This window comes from Acartia tonsa, chromosome 1, assembly GCF_053477335.1.
Source record: "Acartia tonsa isolate MP-2025a chromosome 1, ASM5347733v1, whole genome shotgun sequence".
Taxonomy (NCBI): Eukaryota; Metazoa; Arthropoda; class Copepoda; order Calanoida; family Acartiidae; genus Acartia; species Acartia tonsa.
The window spans coordinates 2,047,876-2,059,015 of record NC_137260.1 but is presented as its reverse complement, the minus strand read 5'-3'; the positions used below and the strand labels follow the sequence as shown (position 1 = coordinate 2,059,015).

The 11,140-nt window shown below is 27.3% G+C and overlaps 2 protein-coding genes across 2 annotated transcripts; both read left to right on the top strand.

The window, feature by feature from the left end:
- The first annotated feature begins 2,531 nt into the window (after nt 1–2,531).
- Nucleotides 2,532–5,318, top strand: LOC145319438 (uncharacterized). Its single transcript, XM_080161607.1, has 7 exons — nt 2,532–2,690; nt 4,261–4,314; nt 4,392–4,445; nt 4,531–4,572; nt 4,687–4,740; nt 4,860–4,892; nt 5,253–5,318. The coding sequence occupies exons 1-7, from the start codon at nt 2,670–2,672 to the stop codon at nt 5,316–5,318; spliced, it is 324 nt and encodes a 107-aa protein (XP_080017733.1). The 5' UTR covers nt 2,532–2,669.
- A 457-nt stretch (nt 5,319–5,775) lies between these two features.
- On the top strand, nt 5,776–10,863 carry LOC145331840 (macrophage receptor MARCO-like). The gene is made up of 10 exons (XM_080176692.1): nt 5,776–5,827; nt 6,088–6,150; nt 6,246–6,299; nt 6,371–6,427; nt 7,663–7,716; nt 7,816–7,988; nt 8,122–8,165; nt 8,486–8,560; nt 9,752–9,814; nt 10,377–10,863. The coding sequence occupies exons 3-10, from the start codon at nt 6,294–6,296 to the stop codon at nt 10,397–10,399; spliced, it is 495 nt and encodes a 164-aa protein (XP_080032818.1). The 5' UTR covers nt 5,776–5,827; nt 6,088–6,150; nt 6,246–6,293; the 3' UTR covers nt 10,400–10,863.
- The last annotated feature ends 277 nt before the right edge of the window (nt 10,864–11,140 follow it).

The following is an 11,140-nucleotide window of genomic DNA, read 5'->3' as shown; positions in this document are numbered from 1 at the left end:
AATATTAAATATAATGGCAACTATTCACTTTTATGTTCGTGCCGAGTTGCAGAGCAATGTCTTGCTCCGAAACGGTTGACACAAGAACTGACTGCTAATATACAAAATACATATAATGCTCTCAAGACAGGAAGAAAGGGACTATACATCACAATAATTCCATACAATCAATAAAAATCAAGTTCATAGTTTAATTGATCCATTAGATTCTCAGTAATGTTTTTTGATATCTGTAGCAAATATTTTATTTACTCAGTTGTTACTATAGGTAGAGTGCTATATTTTCTTGCTTAGGATTCTACTCTACTCTATAACTCCTTGTCAGTATATCTGCAATTCTAGACAGGCCATAATTTATCTGGTAAAATTGTTTTTGTGAAGAGCACTGATCATCTATGCAATGCAACACACTGTAAAAAAAAAATATTGTTGTTTTTTAGGGCTGGCAAAATTGTGATGGTAGCTACATTAGAAAAGGACCTATGTATGGCACTACTACTCCAAATCTAAATAAAGAGGAACAGTGGTTTTTGAATTATTTTGAACAGTTGTTGTTATAACTATATATTTCACTTTGTCTGTCTTTCAATCTCTTCTTATACACAGCTGTAAGGGAAATATGAATTTTTCAACTTCTATTAAATAAATGTTAAGGGAGAAATGTGATTTACTCATCTACCACTAAAGATACATGAAGAATCAATTATCTTTAAGCATCTGCTCTATAAACAATTTTGTCCATTGATACAATGCTACATGGGAGATTTTATATCTGTGGTAAAATATAAGTAATTTTCTCGACTGCTGTACGGATTTTTCTATTTAATATTCATAAAATCTATAAATTTATTTGAAATTGAATTAAATTTAAGGGAAGATTTCTGAGGGGTGGTAATGTTTATTCATCTTGGTTGTACCAGGCATGTTCAATAACTACAGCAAAAGTTTTATAATTGATGACTAGATTTGTTTTACATATCACTAATGGGGTTTTGGACATTTAAATAATAGTAGGGAAGTTTTCAGTTTAGAAATATTATTATTTAGGTCTCCCTATATTTAATTAGATAATTTGAAAATTAGACCTGTTGCAAAATTTATTGAATACCCAAACAAGGATCAGATGATACAAAATCATGAACATTATGTAAATGATCCAGGAAAGTTTCATGTGTCTTTTATTGAAAAAGTAGACACTAAATGTATTTTTTTTATAAGATTACTAGCACCTTCGCCCCTAGCCTCTAGGGACTTTGCCCCAAGAGATAATTTAAAAAAAATTTATCTGCCTAAAAGCTATTTTTTTTTTGGGGGGGGGGGGGAATTTACATTTTTTGGAGGGTTATGGGTGTACCATCACCCAAGAAAATAGCTTAAAACCACCACAGGACAAATAGGTATATACCCTGAAGGGTAGAATCCGATTGGTTCAGTGGTTACTGAGATCTTACAGGACAGATGGACAGACATTATTCTACTTTGTATCCTTATACTAAAGTAACAGGATGTCTATGTGTGTGTTTGTGTGTCTGTACCAAAGGATCTCACTAACCACTGAACAGATTGGGTTCTCCTTAACAGTGTAGCTTCTCATAGGTCCCGGGAAGGTTTATAACTATTTTCTTGGGGGTTGGGACACCCCCAACCCCCCCAAAAAATAAAAAATCCCCCCCCGAAAAAAAAAATTATCCTCCTCAAGTGCCCCTAGAGGCCTCTAGGGGCGTAGCCGCTAGTTATAGATAATGCAAAAAAGTTGATTGTTAATCTATTAATACTTACATGAAATTCTAAATCAGGACATTACCATACAGATTCTGGTCATAGGCATAACATGAATGAACATGTAAAGAAAGGTTACAGAGGACAAGACTCTAATTGCTATTACTGGAACAACTATTGGTGTACAAAGGAATAAAATAGATTAATTGATTCTACATAATCATCCCAATAATTTTTTTAGCTCTGGTGGTTTTGCCCCTAGCCTTTTTCAAAAGAGGGAAGATTGAAGGTGGAACAACGTTAAAATTGTATCATCTTGTCACTTTAGGTAGTGGTACTCCTAAACTTTTTAACAAGCAATTATTGAAATGGGGGATTTTAGGAATGTCTCTAGCTCAAATCCATCATAGGACCAGTAGATATATTCCCTTAAAAGTAGGACCCAACAAGTTCAGCAGTTACCAAGAAATTTAGATTAATACAGACATACATTTCACTACAATTTGTATAAAAAATCTATCTTAATTCCAAGACTGATGAGAAAGTAGAGTATCGATATGCAAATATACAAATGTCCAGAACTCAAATAAATTCTATACATGGAAGCACCAAATAAACATTGTTATTATGATTGTTTTGAACTGAATTAATATTTTTATTATATTTCAGAGCATAATGAAAAAGTTTCCTGTTATTGGATTACTTCTAGTTGCTTTCTGTTTTAGATTTGGCAAGTCTTTTAATTGAATTTAATCAGTAAAGGTTTGTGATAAGAGTTTGAATTTTTTCAGGTTCCGCTTTATCTGATGTAATAGAAATCAAATCAGGTTTTCTCATTATTGATCATTTTGAAGAAATTTTTTTACATTATTTCATTGTTGTGAATTTATATCAATAACTTGATACAAACTTTAATATTTTTTTTAATTTTAGACATTGAAGATATTCAAATGGACCTTATGGATATGCAGGTAGATAGGTCTTTGTCTGATTAGTGTTTTGTTGTTTAAGATGTCCAAAATGTGTAACAAGTAAACATATATGAAGTTATGTTTTTTTCTCTTTATTTAAAGGGCGAATATAGGTTTGATATAATATGAGCTTATTTCAAAGGTGCCATTATATAGATTATAAATAACTTAAAGACATTGACATATTTAACTGTATAAGTCTGTTTCTAGCCAAAAACCGATCCAATTCGTCGATAGAATTATGTCATTTTGCGTAACCGATGTAGTTCCCTAAGAAATCCAAACATCACTGCATCACACAAGGCTGTGTCTGGAGGTGGAATTATAAAGCTTCTGTTCAATCATAGTCATAATGAAGAGGAAAGGATTTGACAGACACTGGATGCTGCAACTTTTACTTTTGATCAAATAAAGTTTTCATAAAATAATTTTGTAAAAGTACATTGAAAAAGTAATTTTAAAAAAATATTCAAAAATTAAATTATTTTTTTTGCTAAAAGTTGCATCATGTTTGTGTATGTATGTTCGTGTTACGTATCGTAATTAGGGTAAATATTTCATAAGGGATTAATCACAGATTCTCATAGAGAAAATAAATTTTAAAACGTATTATTTACCCTTGATGCTATATTTGAGGCACTCTTGTGTAAAATATTTGATGGAAATTAAAAGTTTAATAAAACAATATATAATTATAACAAATAAACATTTAAATTATCATATAAGATGAATGCTAATATAACAATCAAATTGATTTAAGAAAAATAGTGAAAAAAAGGTCTTATAATGGTTAAAAAAAACGATTTTGTTGACTATCTGATTTATCATATGTTGAACTGAATGCAAAAATTGTAAAATCTACTTAAGAAATTTTTTGATTTTTTAAATTTAGCATAGTTATTTTAAAAGTATGTAATGGCACCTTTCATATAAGCTCATATCATATTGAACCTATATTCGCCCTTTAAAACATTTTTGCAAATTGTACTTTTAATGTAAAGAGGACTATCCACGAACAACAGCAAGTGATTCTAAGCACCTTCTAGCATTGATCCTTGGCATTTTTTTAGTGAATATTCTAGGTTCATGTTTATTATTTGGTTTATCGACTAAAAAATTAGGTTTCACCATGGTTTTATATGAAAAAAACTTTGAAATGTTAAGCATAGTTTTGTGCAAATTCATCAAATGTTTTGATGAGTTCAAACTGTTGTTTAAAAGCTTTGACATAAAAGTATATTATTTTGATTATAAATGTATGTTTAGAAAATTGTTGGTAGCTTTAAATATTTTAAACAGTTTAATTAATGTACTTTTGCAATTTACAGCATTTGATGCTTTTATTTAATTTTGTCCTTTTACTTAACAAAGCAGTTGATGATATTGTATCTAAAAATGCTTTACATCTTAAAGTTTTTTTCATATAAAACCATGGTGAAGCATAACTTTTTAGTCGATAAACCAAATATTTAACATAAACTAGTATATTCACTAAAAAAAATACTATGGATCACTGTTGGAAGGTGCTTAAAATCACGTGCTCATGTTCGTGGATAGTCCTCTTTATAAGGTTGAGTTTAAGAGTAAGCTAGAGGAGCTAGATGAAAATTCAAAGAAATTAGAGGTAAATCAATTACCAATAATAAAAATTGTGATAAAAAATTTGCATTAAATTTTGTTTACATACTTATTATTTTTTAGGATAACAATAGTGAAAAATGGAAGGATTTAAGAAAATATATAGATATTGACAAGGTTATAAATTAAAATTCTTGAAATTAACTTTTATATTCAATATTTTGTTGTAATATTTCCTGTTTTAACTAATTCTTTATTTTAGATGGTGGTTCACGGCAAACTTAGTGATATTGAAAATCATCTTGTATGAATTTTTTCTATAATACTTTCTTAAATTTTGATTTTTACATTCCAAAAAAACCTATTCAGTATAAATTATATACACACTTTTACAAAAAAAAATCTTTTTATAATACAGGCTCAAAGTATAGAACATGAAGAAAAGGAAGCTGAATATTTTCACAAACAGCTGGTAAATACATTTTTAAAGAATTAAGAATGAATTGTTCTCTAATAAAATCTTCTGTTTGTATTAAAAGTTTAAAAATTAAAGTAATGTAATTTCACTATTTTTATTGTTTTTTTTATTAGGACAAGCAAAACAATACAATAAAAACTCTGCAGGTAATTACATCTAAAAATTCTTTAAGTAATACTTCTTATTTTAATACTTCTTTTACAAGTTTTTTAATACAATTTTAAAGGTATCAGAAAAAGTGCAGAAAGAAAGCATTGAAGAATTGAAAACAAATTTTACAAAATCACAGGTTATTTCTTTCTATAATTTACCATGGAAATAGAAAAATTCGAAATTTTACTAAATACAATTGCCAATTTTACAATTCAATTTTATGTAAATAGTTTTTAAACCATAAAAATATCAATAAAAAACTACAAAATTAAATGAAATAAAGAAATTTATCACAATGAATACATTTATTATGAATATTTTTAGTTACATATAAATCAGAATTATATGTTTAGGACATTTATGAAATGAAAATTCAAAACATAGAAAAAGACTTTCAAGACAAATTGCAGGTTATTTAGAGTTATTATAAAAATAATGACTAATATTTATCTTAAATTTTTTTTTTTAATTAATGAGTTCTTAAGAATTCTGCTACCTATAGGTCAAAGTTCATAACTGTAAAAAACTTAGTTTAACATATCCAATCATAACTGGACCAACCATCTGGCTAAAACTTAAATTCCTCAGAATTAAGACTACTTTGTATTTTCTGGTTGTTAGACATAAAGTTAATACTATTCATTTTGATACATGTTTTACAAGTTCCAAAATATTATTTTATAGGATTCAGAAAAAATACACAAAGAAAGCAATGAGAAATTGAAAACAAATTTAACTAAGTTACAGGTAATTGAAAAATTGAAAGATTTTAAATTATACAATATAGAATTACCAATTTTTAAATATATGTATGTATATATGTTTCAAACCAGAAGAACATTAAAATGTACATCAGAATCTTATTTTTAAGGACAATTATGAAAAGAAAATTGAAAACATAAAAAAAGACTTTCAAGACAAGTTACAGGTTATTTAGAGTTATCATTAAAATGGTGACTGACAATTTCTTTTCAGTATTTTTTTTTAATCAAGGAGTTCTGAAGAATTTTGCTATCTATAGGTCAACGTTCATTACTGTAAACAATTTAATTTAAATTTTCGATCACAACTGGACCAATACCATCTAGCTTAATTTCCTAAAAATTGAGACTACTTTGTATTTTCTGGTTGTTAGACTTAAAATCAATATTTATTTTGATACTTCTTTTACATAATGCTATTTTATAGGATTTAGAAAAAATACAGAAAGAAAGCAATGAGGAGTTGAAAACAAATTTAACTAAGTTACAGGTTATTTCTTATAATAATTTTCAAAAAGAAATTGAAAAATTCTAAAGTATACTACACATATACAATTTTCAACTTTAAAATATTATCTTACATAGGTTTTAAACCAACAGAATATCAATCAAATAACTACAAAGTTTAATGAAATGAAGGTATTTATCAGAATGAATCCATTTCTTGTAAAACAAATTTGTTATGTTTACATCAAAATCATGTTTTTAAGGACAATTATGAAAAGAAAATTCAAAGCATAGAAAAAGACTTTGAAGACAAATTACAGGTTAATTTAAGTTAATTTAAAAATTTTGACTAAACTTTTTTTCTTAACTTTAAAAGTAAAATAGTTCTAAAATTTATTTAGGATTTCCAAAGGAATCTGCTACCTATAGGTCACAGTTCATTACTGTATAAGTTTAGATTTCAATTACCAACCTTAGCTAGACCAAAGCCATCTAGTTAAAGACATAAATAGATTTAATTTCTGGCACACCAAAATTCTTTTTGAGAAAATTAGGTTTGAAAATTTAAATTAAATTTTATCCCCAAAAAGTTCCTACACAATCCTGATATGAAAAGTTTCTTATTTTTAAATACTAATCAAGTTTTTTTTTATGTAGTTTATCATAAAATACCTTATTTATAATTTATTGAATGCTGAATTTCCATAACCCTAGCAGAATAACAGATAAAATAACCATAAATTTTCTTCCTTCAGGAATGATTTATGAATAACTTTAAAAAGCAACACTACAGTGTGTGTTTTTTTTATGAGAACTTTTTTTAAAGCAATTCTACCCCACTTATAGTTATCAGAATTTAATGATTAATGGCTTATTTTCTTCGTTTTTTATAACCATTTATAGAACATCAAAAAAATATTTCAGTTTTTATTAAAAAAGTAGAGTAAAATAAGAAATTCAAAACCTAGGTGTCAACATCTAAAAATGGTTTTAGCGCATTTTTCTCATGGTCAAATCTTCTATTCTTTGCAAGAATGGCTGCAAAACGCTTTAAAGTTGAGATACAAAGTTAAAAATTGATACAGATACTTTTGGGGACATGTACTAGAACATAGTAAAGTTTGAAGGCCATATCTCAACCAGGTAGGGAGTACTGGCCACCCAAAGTGGACTACTGAAAATCCAATTTTTTTCTTGCAAAGGGTAGAAGATTTGAGCTTAAGAAAAATGCGCTAAAACCTTTTTTAGATGTTGACACCTAAGTTTTGAAATTTTGATTTAACTGTACTTTTAAAATAAAAACTGAAACATTTTTTTGATGTTCTATAAATGGTTTTAAAAAACGAAGAAAATAAGCCGTTAATCATTAAATTCTGATAACTATAAGTGTGGTAAAATTGCTTTCAAAAAAGTTCGCATAAAAAAAACACACTGTATTTATGATTATAAAGTTAGAATTTATACCTTTTTTGTAATGATTGTGCAGGAACTCCAAAGGGATGGAATTTTATCTTCTAGGTTTTCCAATGCCTATTACATAACACTTATATTTTAGGATAATCTAATTCAAAAAGATGAAAGTATAATGAAAATGGAGAAAAGTATCAAGGTGATTGTTAAGTACTTAATTAATTCATATTGTCTGTTTGTTTATACATTGGTTTTTTTGTGCGTTGCTACTTATATAAGGGTGTTGTTTTGTTTGAAGGCCTTACAAGAACAAGAAGAAAAGTTCAAACAAGACATCTCTGAAATGAAGAATTACTTAAAGAAATTAAAAGGGATAAAGTTGGTCGATGGAACTTCAAAAAGTGGAAATGTTATGTTATGGAATACAAATTTGGCACAGTTCAGATATGTATGTGATGATAATTGGGACAAGTATATATTATTTTTCAATTAATTTAAGAATAAGATTAATAATGCTATCAGAATATTATGCAATTTTATGCTTTTTAGAGAATAATAGTTATTAAAAAATTGTAGAAAAATAAAGATTTCTCATATCATTAAGTAATGAAGCTTTGGTGGCCTGCAGAATGCTCGGATACTCATCTGGTATAATAGTTTTTACTCAATTTCGATATAGAAAGAGAATTTTTATAAATAATTTGATTGTCTTATAAACATCTCAGTTTATAGTCCGTGATAAATAATTTTTTCTGGGAATAAAAAGATATTTTTGATTTTTCCTACTCAAATTCCTTTAACTATTGGACATGTTTGAATTTCTAATAAAATTGGCAGCCATTTTGCTAAAATTATGTTGTTGTTTTTTATTAGTATGCTACGAGTAGATAAAAGAATAAATGGTCGAGCATTTAAATGTAAATTATATGTTCAGTTTTCAAATTTACAAGATTAATTATGTTTTCTAGGAGTTAAAACAATAAAAAGTTATTTTGGCATAGTAGATGTTAATCTCATTACGTATGATGAATTTAGTTGCACAGGTATGTTTACAAAGTCCTTTTATAAAAGTAACATGAACTCTGTATGTGTAGCGAAGGATCTTGCTAACCGTTAAACTGATCTCTATAGTGATTCTTTTAAAAAAACTAAATTTAGGCCTTCAGGGACGAATCCCCTAGTTTAATCATAAAAAATTTTGACATGCTTGCTATATACACAGTGTTTTAGAAAAAACTGCGTTTTCCGTTTTTCTGACACAACCAGAAGGAATACAGAAAAAAACGATTATATGTCCTTATTCTCTGTAAAAAAGTACATCAAATTTATAACAGGTTTTTTTCATTATCTCTAAAAATACGGCCTCTATGATAGGTATATAGTTTCCAAAAATGCTTTATGTGAAAAATGTTGTGCAAGAAAAATTAAAATAACTCTTCTATTATGTATAAAAAAATCATAGAATTTCAATATTAATTTAGAAAAAGGTATGAGAAAAGTACCATAATGAGTTTTAAAGGTGAAATGCTTTTTAGCTCCTCACAAAAGCATTTTTAAGAAACTGCAATTTGTCATTTTTTCACATTTCGTGATTGTGATGCATTTGCAGTAAAAGAATCTTCTTTAATAATGTAGGTTATAGTAAAAAGAAAAAAACTCCTTTTTATTTGACAAAAAAATCTCTAAAGACAAAAATGTTATTGAAGTTTGAATTTTTTTTATTAAAGCATTTATTTACAAATTATGGATAAATTATGAGTTTATATCTTAACCTGTCAATCAAATTAAAGGATTATAGGAATAAATGAGGGGTGGGGATTTACGAACATGAGCAATTTTTAAGGTCATGTTTCTTAAGTATACAAAAAGAAAAACTGAATATTTGTTTTCAGTGAGGGAATTTTAAATGAAATTTTTAGTGTAATTGGTTGAAAATTGTATTGGCCGTATTAAGATGTTGTTTTCAAGTGAATACATTTTTGAAACCCAACCTTAAGGCACAAAATTCTACTAGAAAAAAGCATCATATGCATCTTTTGAAATATTTATGCTTTAAAATGCGCCATTATTTTTAGAGATATTAAAAACACCTGTAACAATTTCGATGCATATTTTTATAGAGAATATTGACATATAATTATTTTTTTTGTACTCTTAATGGTTGTTTCCCAAATTTGGAAAACGCAGTTTTTTTTTAAACGCCCTGTACATATTTTTTATATATTTCATTTAAGGTAGTGAACTTAGTCTTCATGATTGCACTCATCAAACATCACATGACTGCACAGATAATGAAGGTAAATTTTTTTCAGCATGGCTTCGAAATCGATTTAAATTCGCTTGATTGGAACCGGTCCTGAGAAATAATATCTAAGAGAAGTAAACTAGAATTGATCTATTTTTTCAAAATATCACAGAACCTTCAGAAAAATATTTATATGTCTTTTGTTTGACTGGAAGACAAAAGAATTGTTGCATATATACTGGATGCTCTTTAAAAAATAGCATAATCAATCTATCTTCAATAGCAGAAGAGAAAATAGGAAACATATTTGAATATCGAAAATAAAGCTACTTGTCCTTTCATCTATGAACAAAAACTCAAAAACTTGAGTAAGCTGCTCCAATCAAAGCAGTCTTGTTTTCCCCTGTGGACATGGACAAGCGGACAAATACAGTGAATTATAGGGTAGCTTCGCTACTAACAAAGTGAATTATAATATAATTTAGCTACTAAAAAGAAATTTTCAAAAATCTCCTCTTCTAGCTAACGCCATCTTTTTCATATGCATTGCCAATGTCATAGAAATTATACTGTTAATTTTTTTTACAGACACTAATAATTTTTTTCCTTCCTAGGTGCTGGAGTTATCTGTTCTTAGGCCTAAATCTTTTCACTTCTAGATATGTAAATTTAATATATTCTTTTCATTTCTTTGGTTTCCCACACTCTCGTAATGATCAAATTTATAGCCACTTTGTTAAAAAAAATCTTTATCTATAGTCAATATTTTTTATTGTCATAATGAGGTACACATATTTTGGAATAGTTTTTAATTTTGTTTTATATTGGAAGACGACAGAAAGAAAGACGACTATAGTCTAACTTTAAGTTAATAATTTAAGTTAATAACATGTTTGATTATAGTCCTATTAGATAAAGTAGTTAGGATTATTTGTCTAGAGCTAAAGGTATCGGAAATTCGAATATTCTTAGCCCTTCCCAAGAGGTTAAAGGTGAAACAAATATTGTAAATAGAAATAATAACCTACCATTAATTGATTTTCCTTGTTAAAAATAGTAATACACACAATTCATTATGAACTAATTAAACACTTTGCTAAATTCAAAGATACAAAAATGATCTCTTAAATTTTTATGAAGATAGTTCTTGTATCATAAGTATAACTTTAAAAAGGTAAAACTAAGAGAGCATAGCAACTCTGAAATTAATACCAGAAAGACCGTATGTCCATTTTTCAACATGATTATTTTTTTTTAAATGAAATTTATTTTTCATGTGATATAATCATCAAAACGCCTTCATTTTTAGATTATTGTTTCCTAGAAGTAATTAGTATAATTTCTAAAACTAGCTATTTCTATAGTCAAGTCTTCTTGA

Bases quoted from the DNA above. Each gene is read 5' to 3' on its own strand.
- LOC145319438 (XM_080161607.1), top strand. From the start codon at position 2,670: ATGGACCTTATGGATATGCAG. The intron at 4,573-4,686 runs GTATGAATTTTT...TTTATAATACAG, and splicing joins GTGATATTGAAAATCATCTT to GCTCAAAGTATAGAACATGA. The intron at 4,741-4,859 runs GTAAATACATTT...TTTTTTTATTAG, and splicing joins AATATTTTCACAAACAGCTG to GACAAGCAAAACAATACAAT.
- LOC145331840 (XM_080176692.1), top strand. The intron at 8,166-8,485 runs GTATAATAGTTT...TATGTTTTCTAG, and splicing joins AATGCTCGGATACTCATCTG to GAGTTAAAACAATAAAAAGT. The intron at 9,815-10,376 runs GTAAATTTTTTT...TTTCCTTCCTAG, and splicing joins TGACTGCACAGATAATGAAG to GTGCTGGAGTTATCTGTTCT.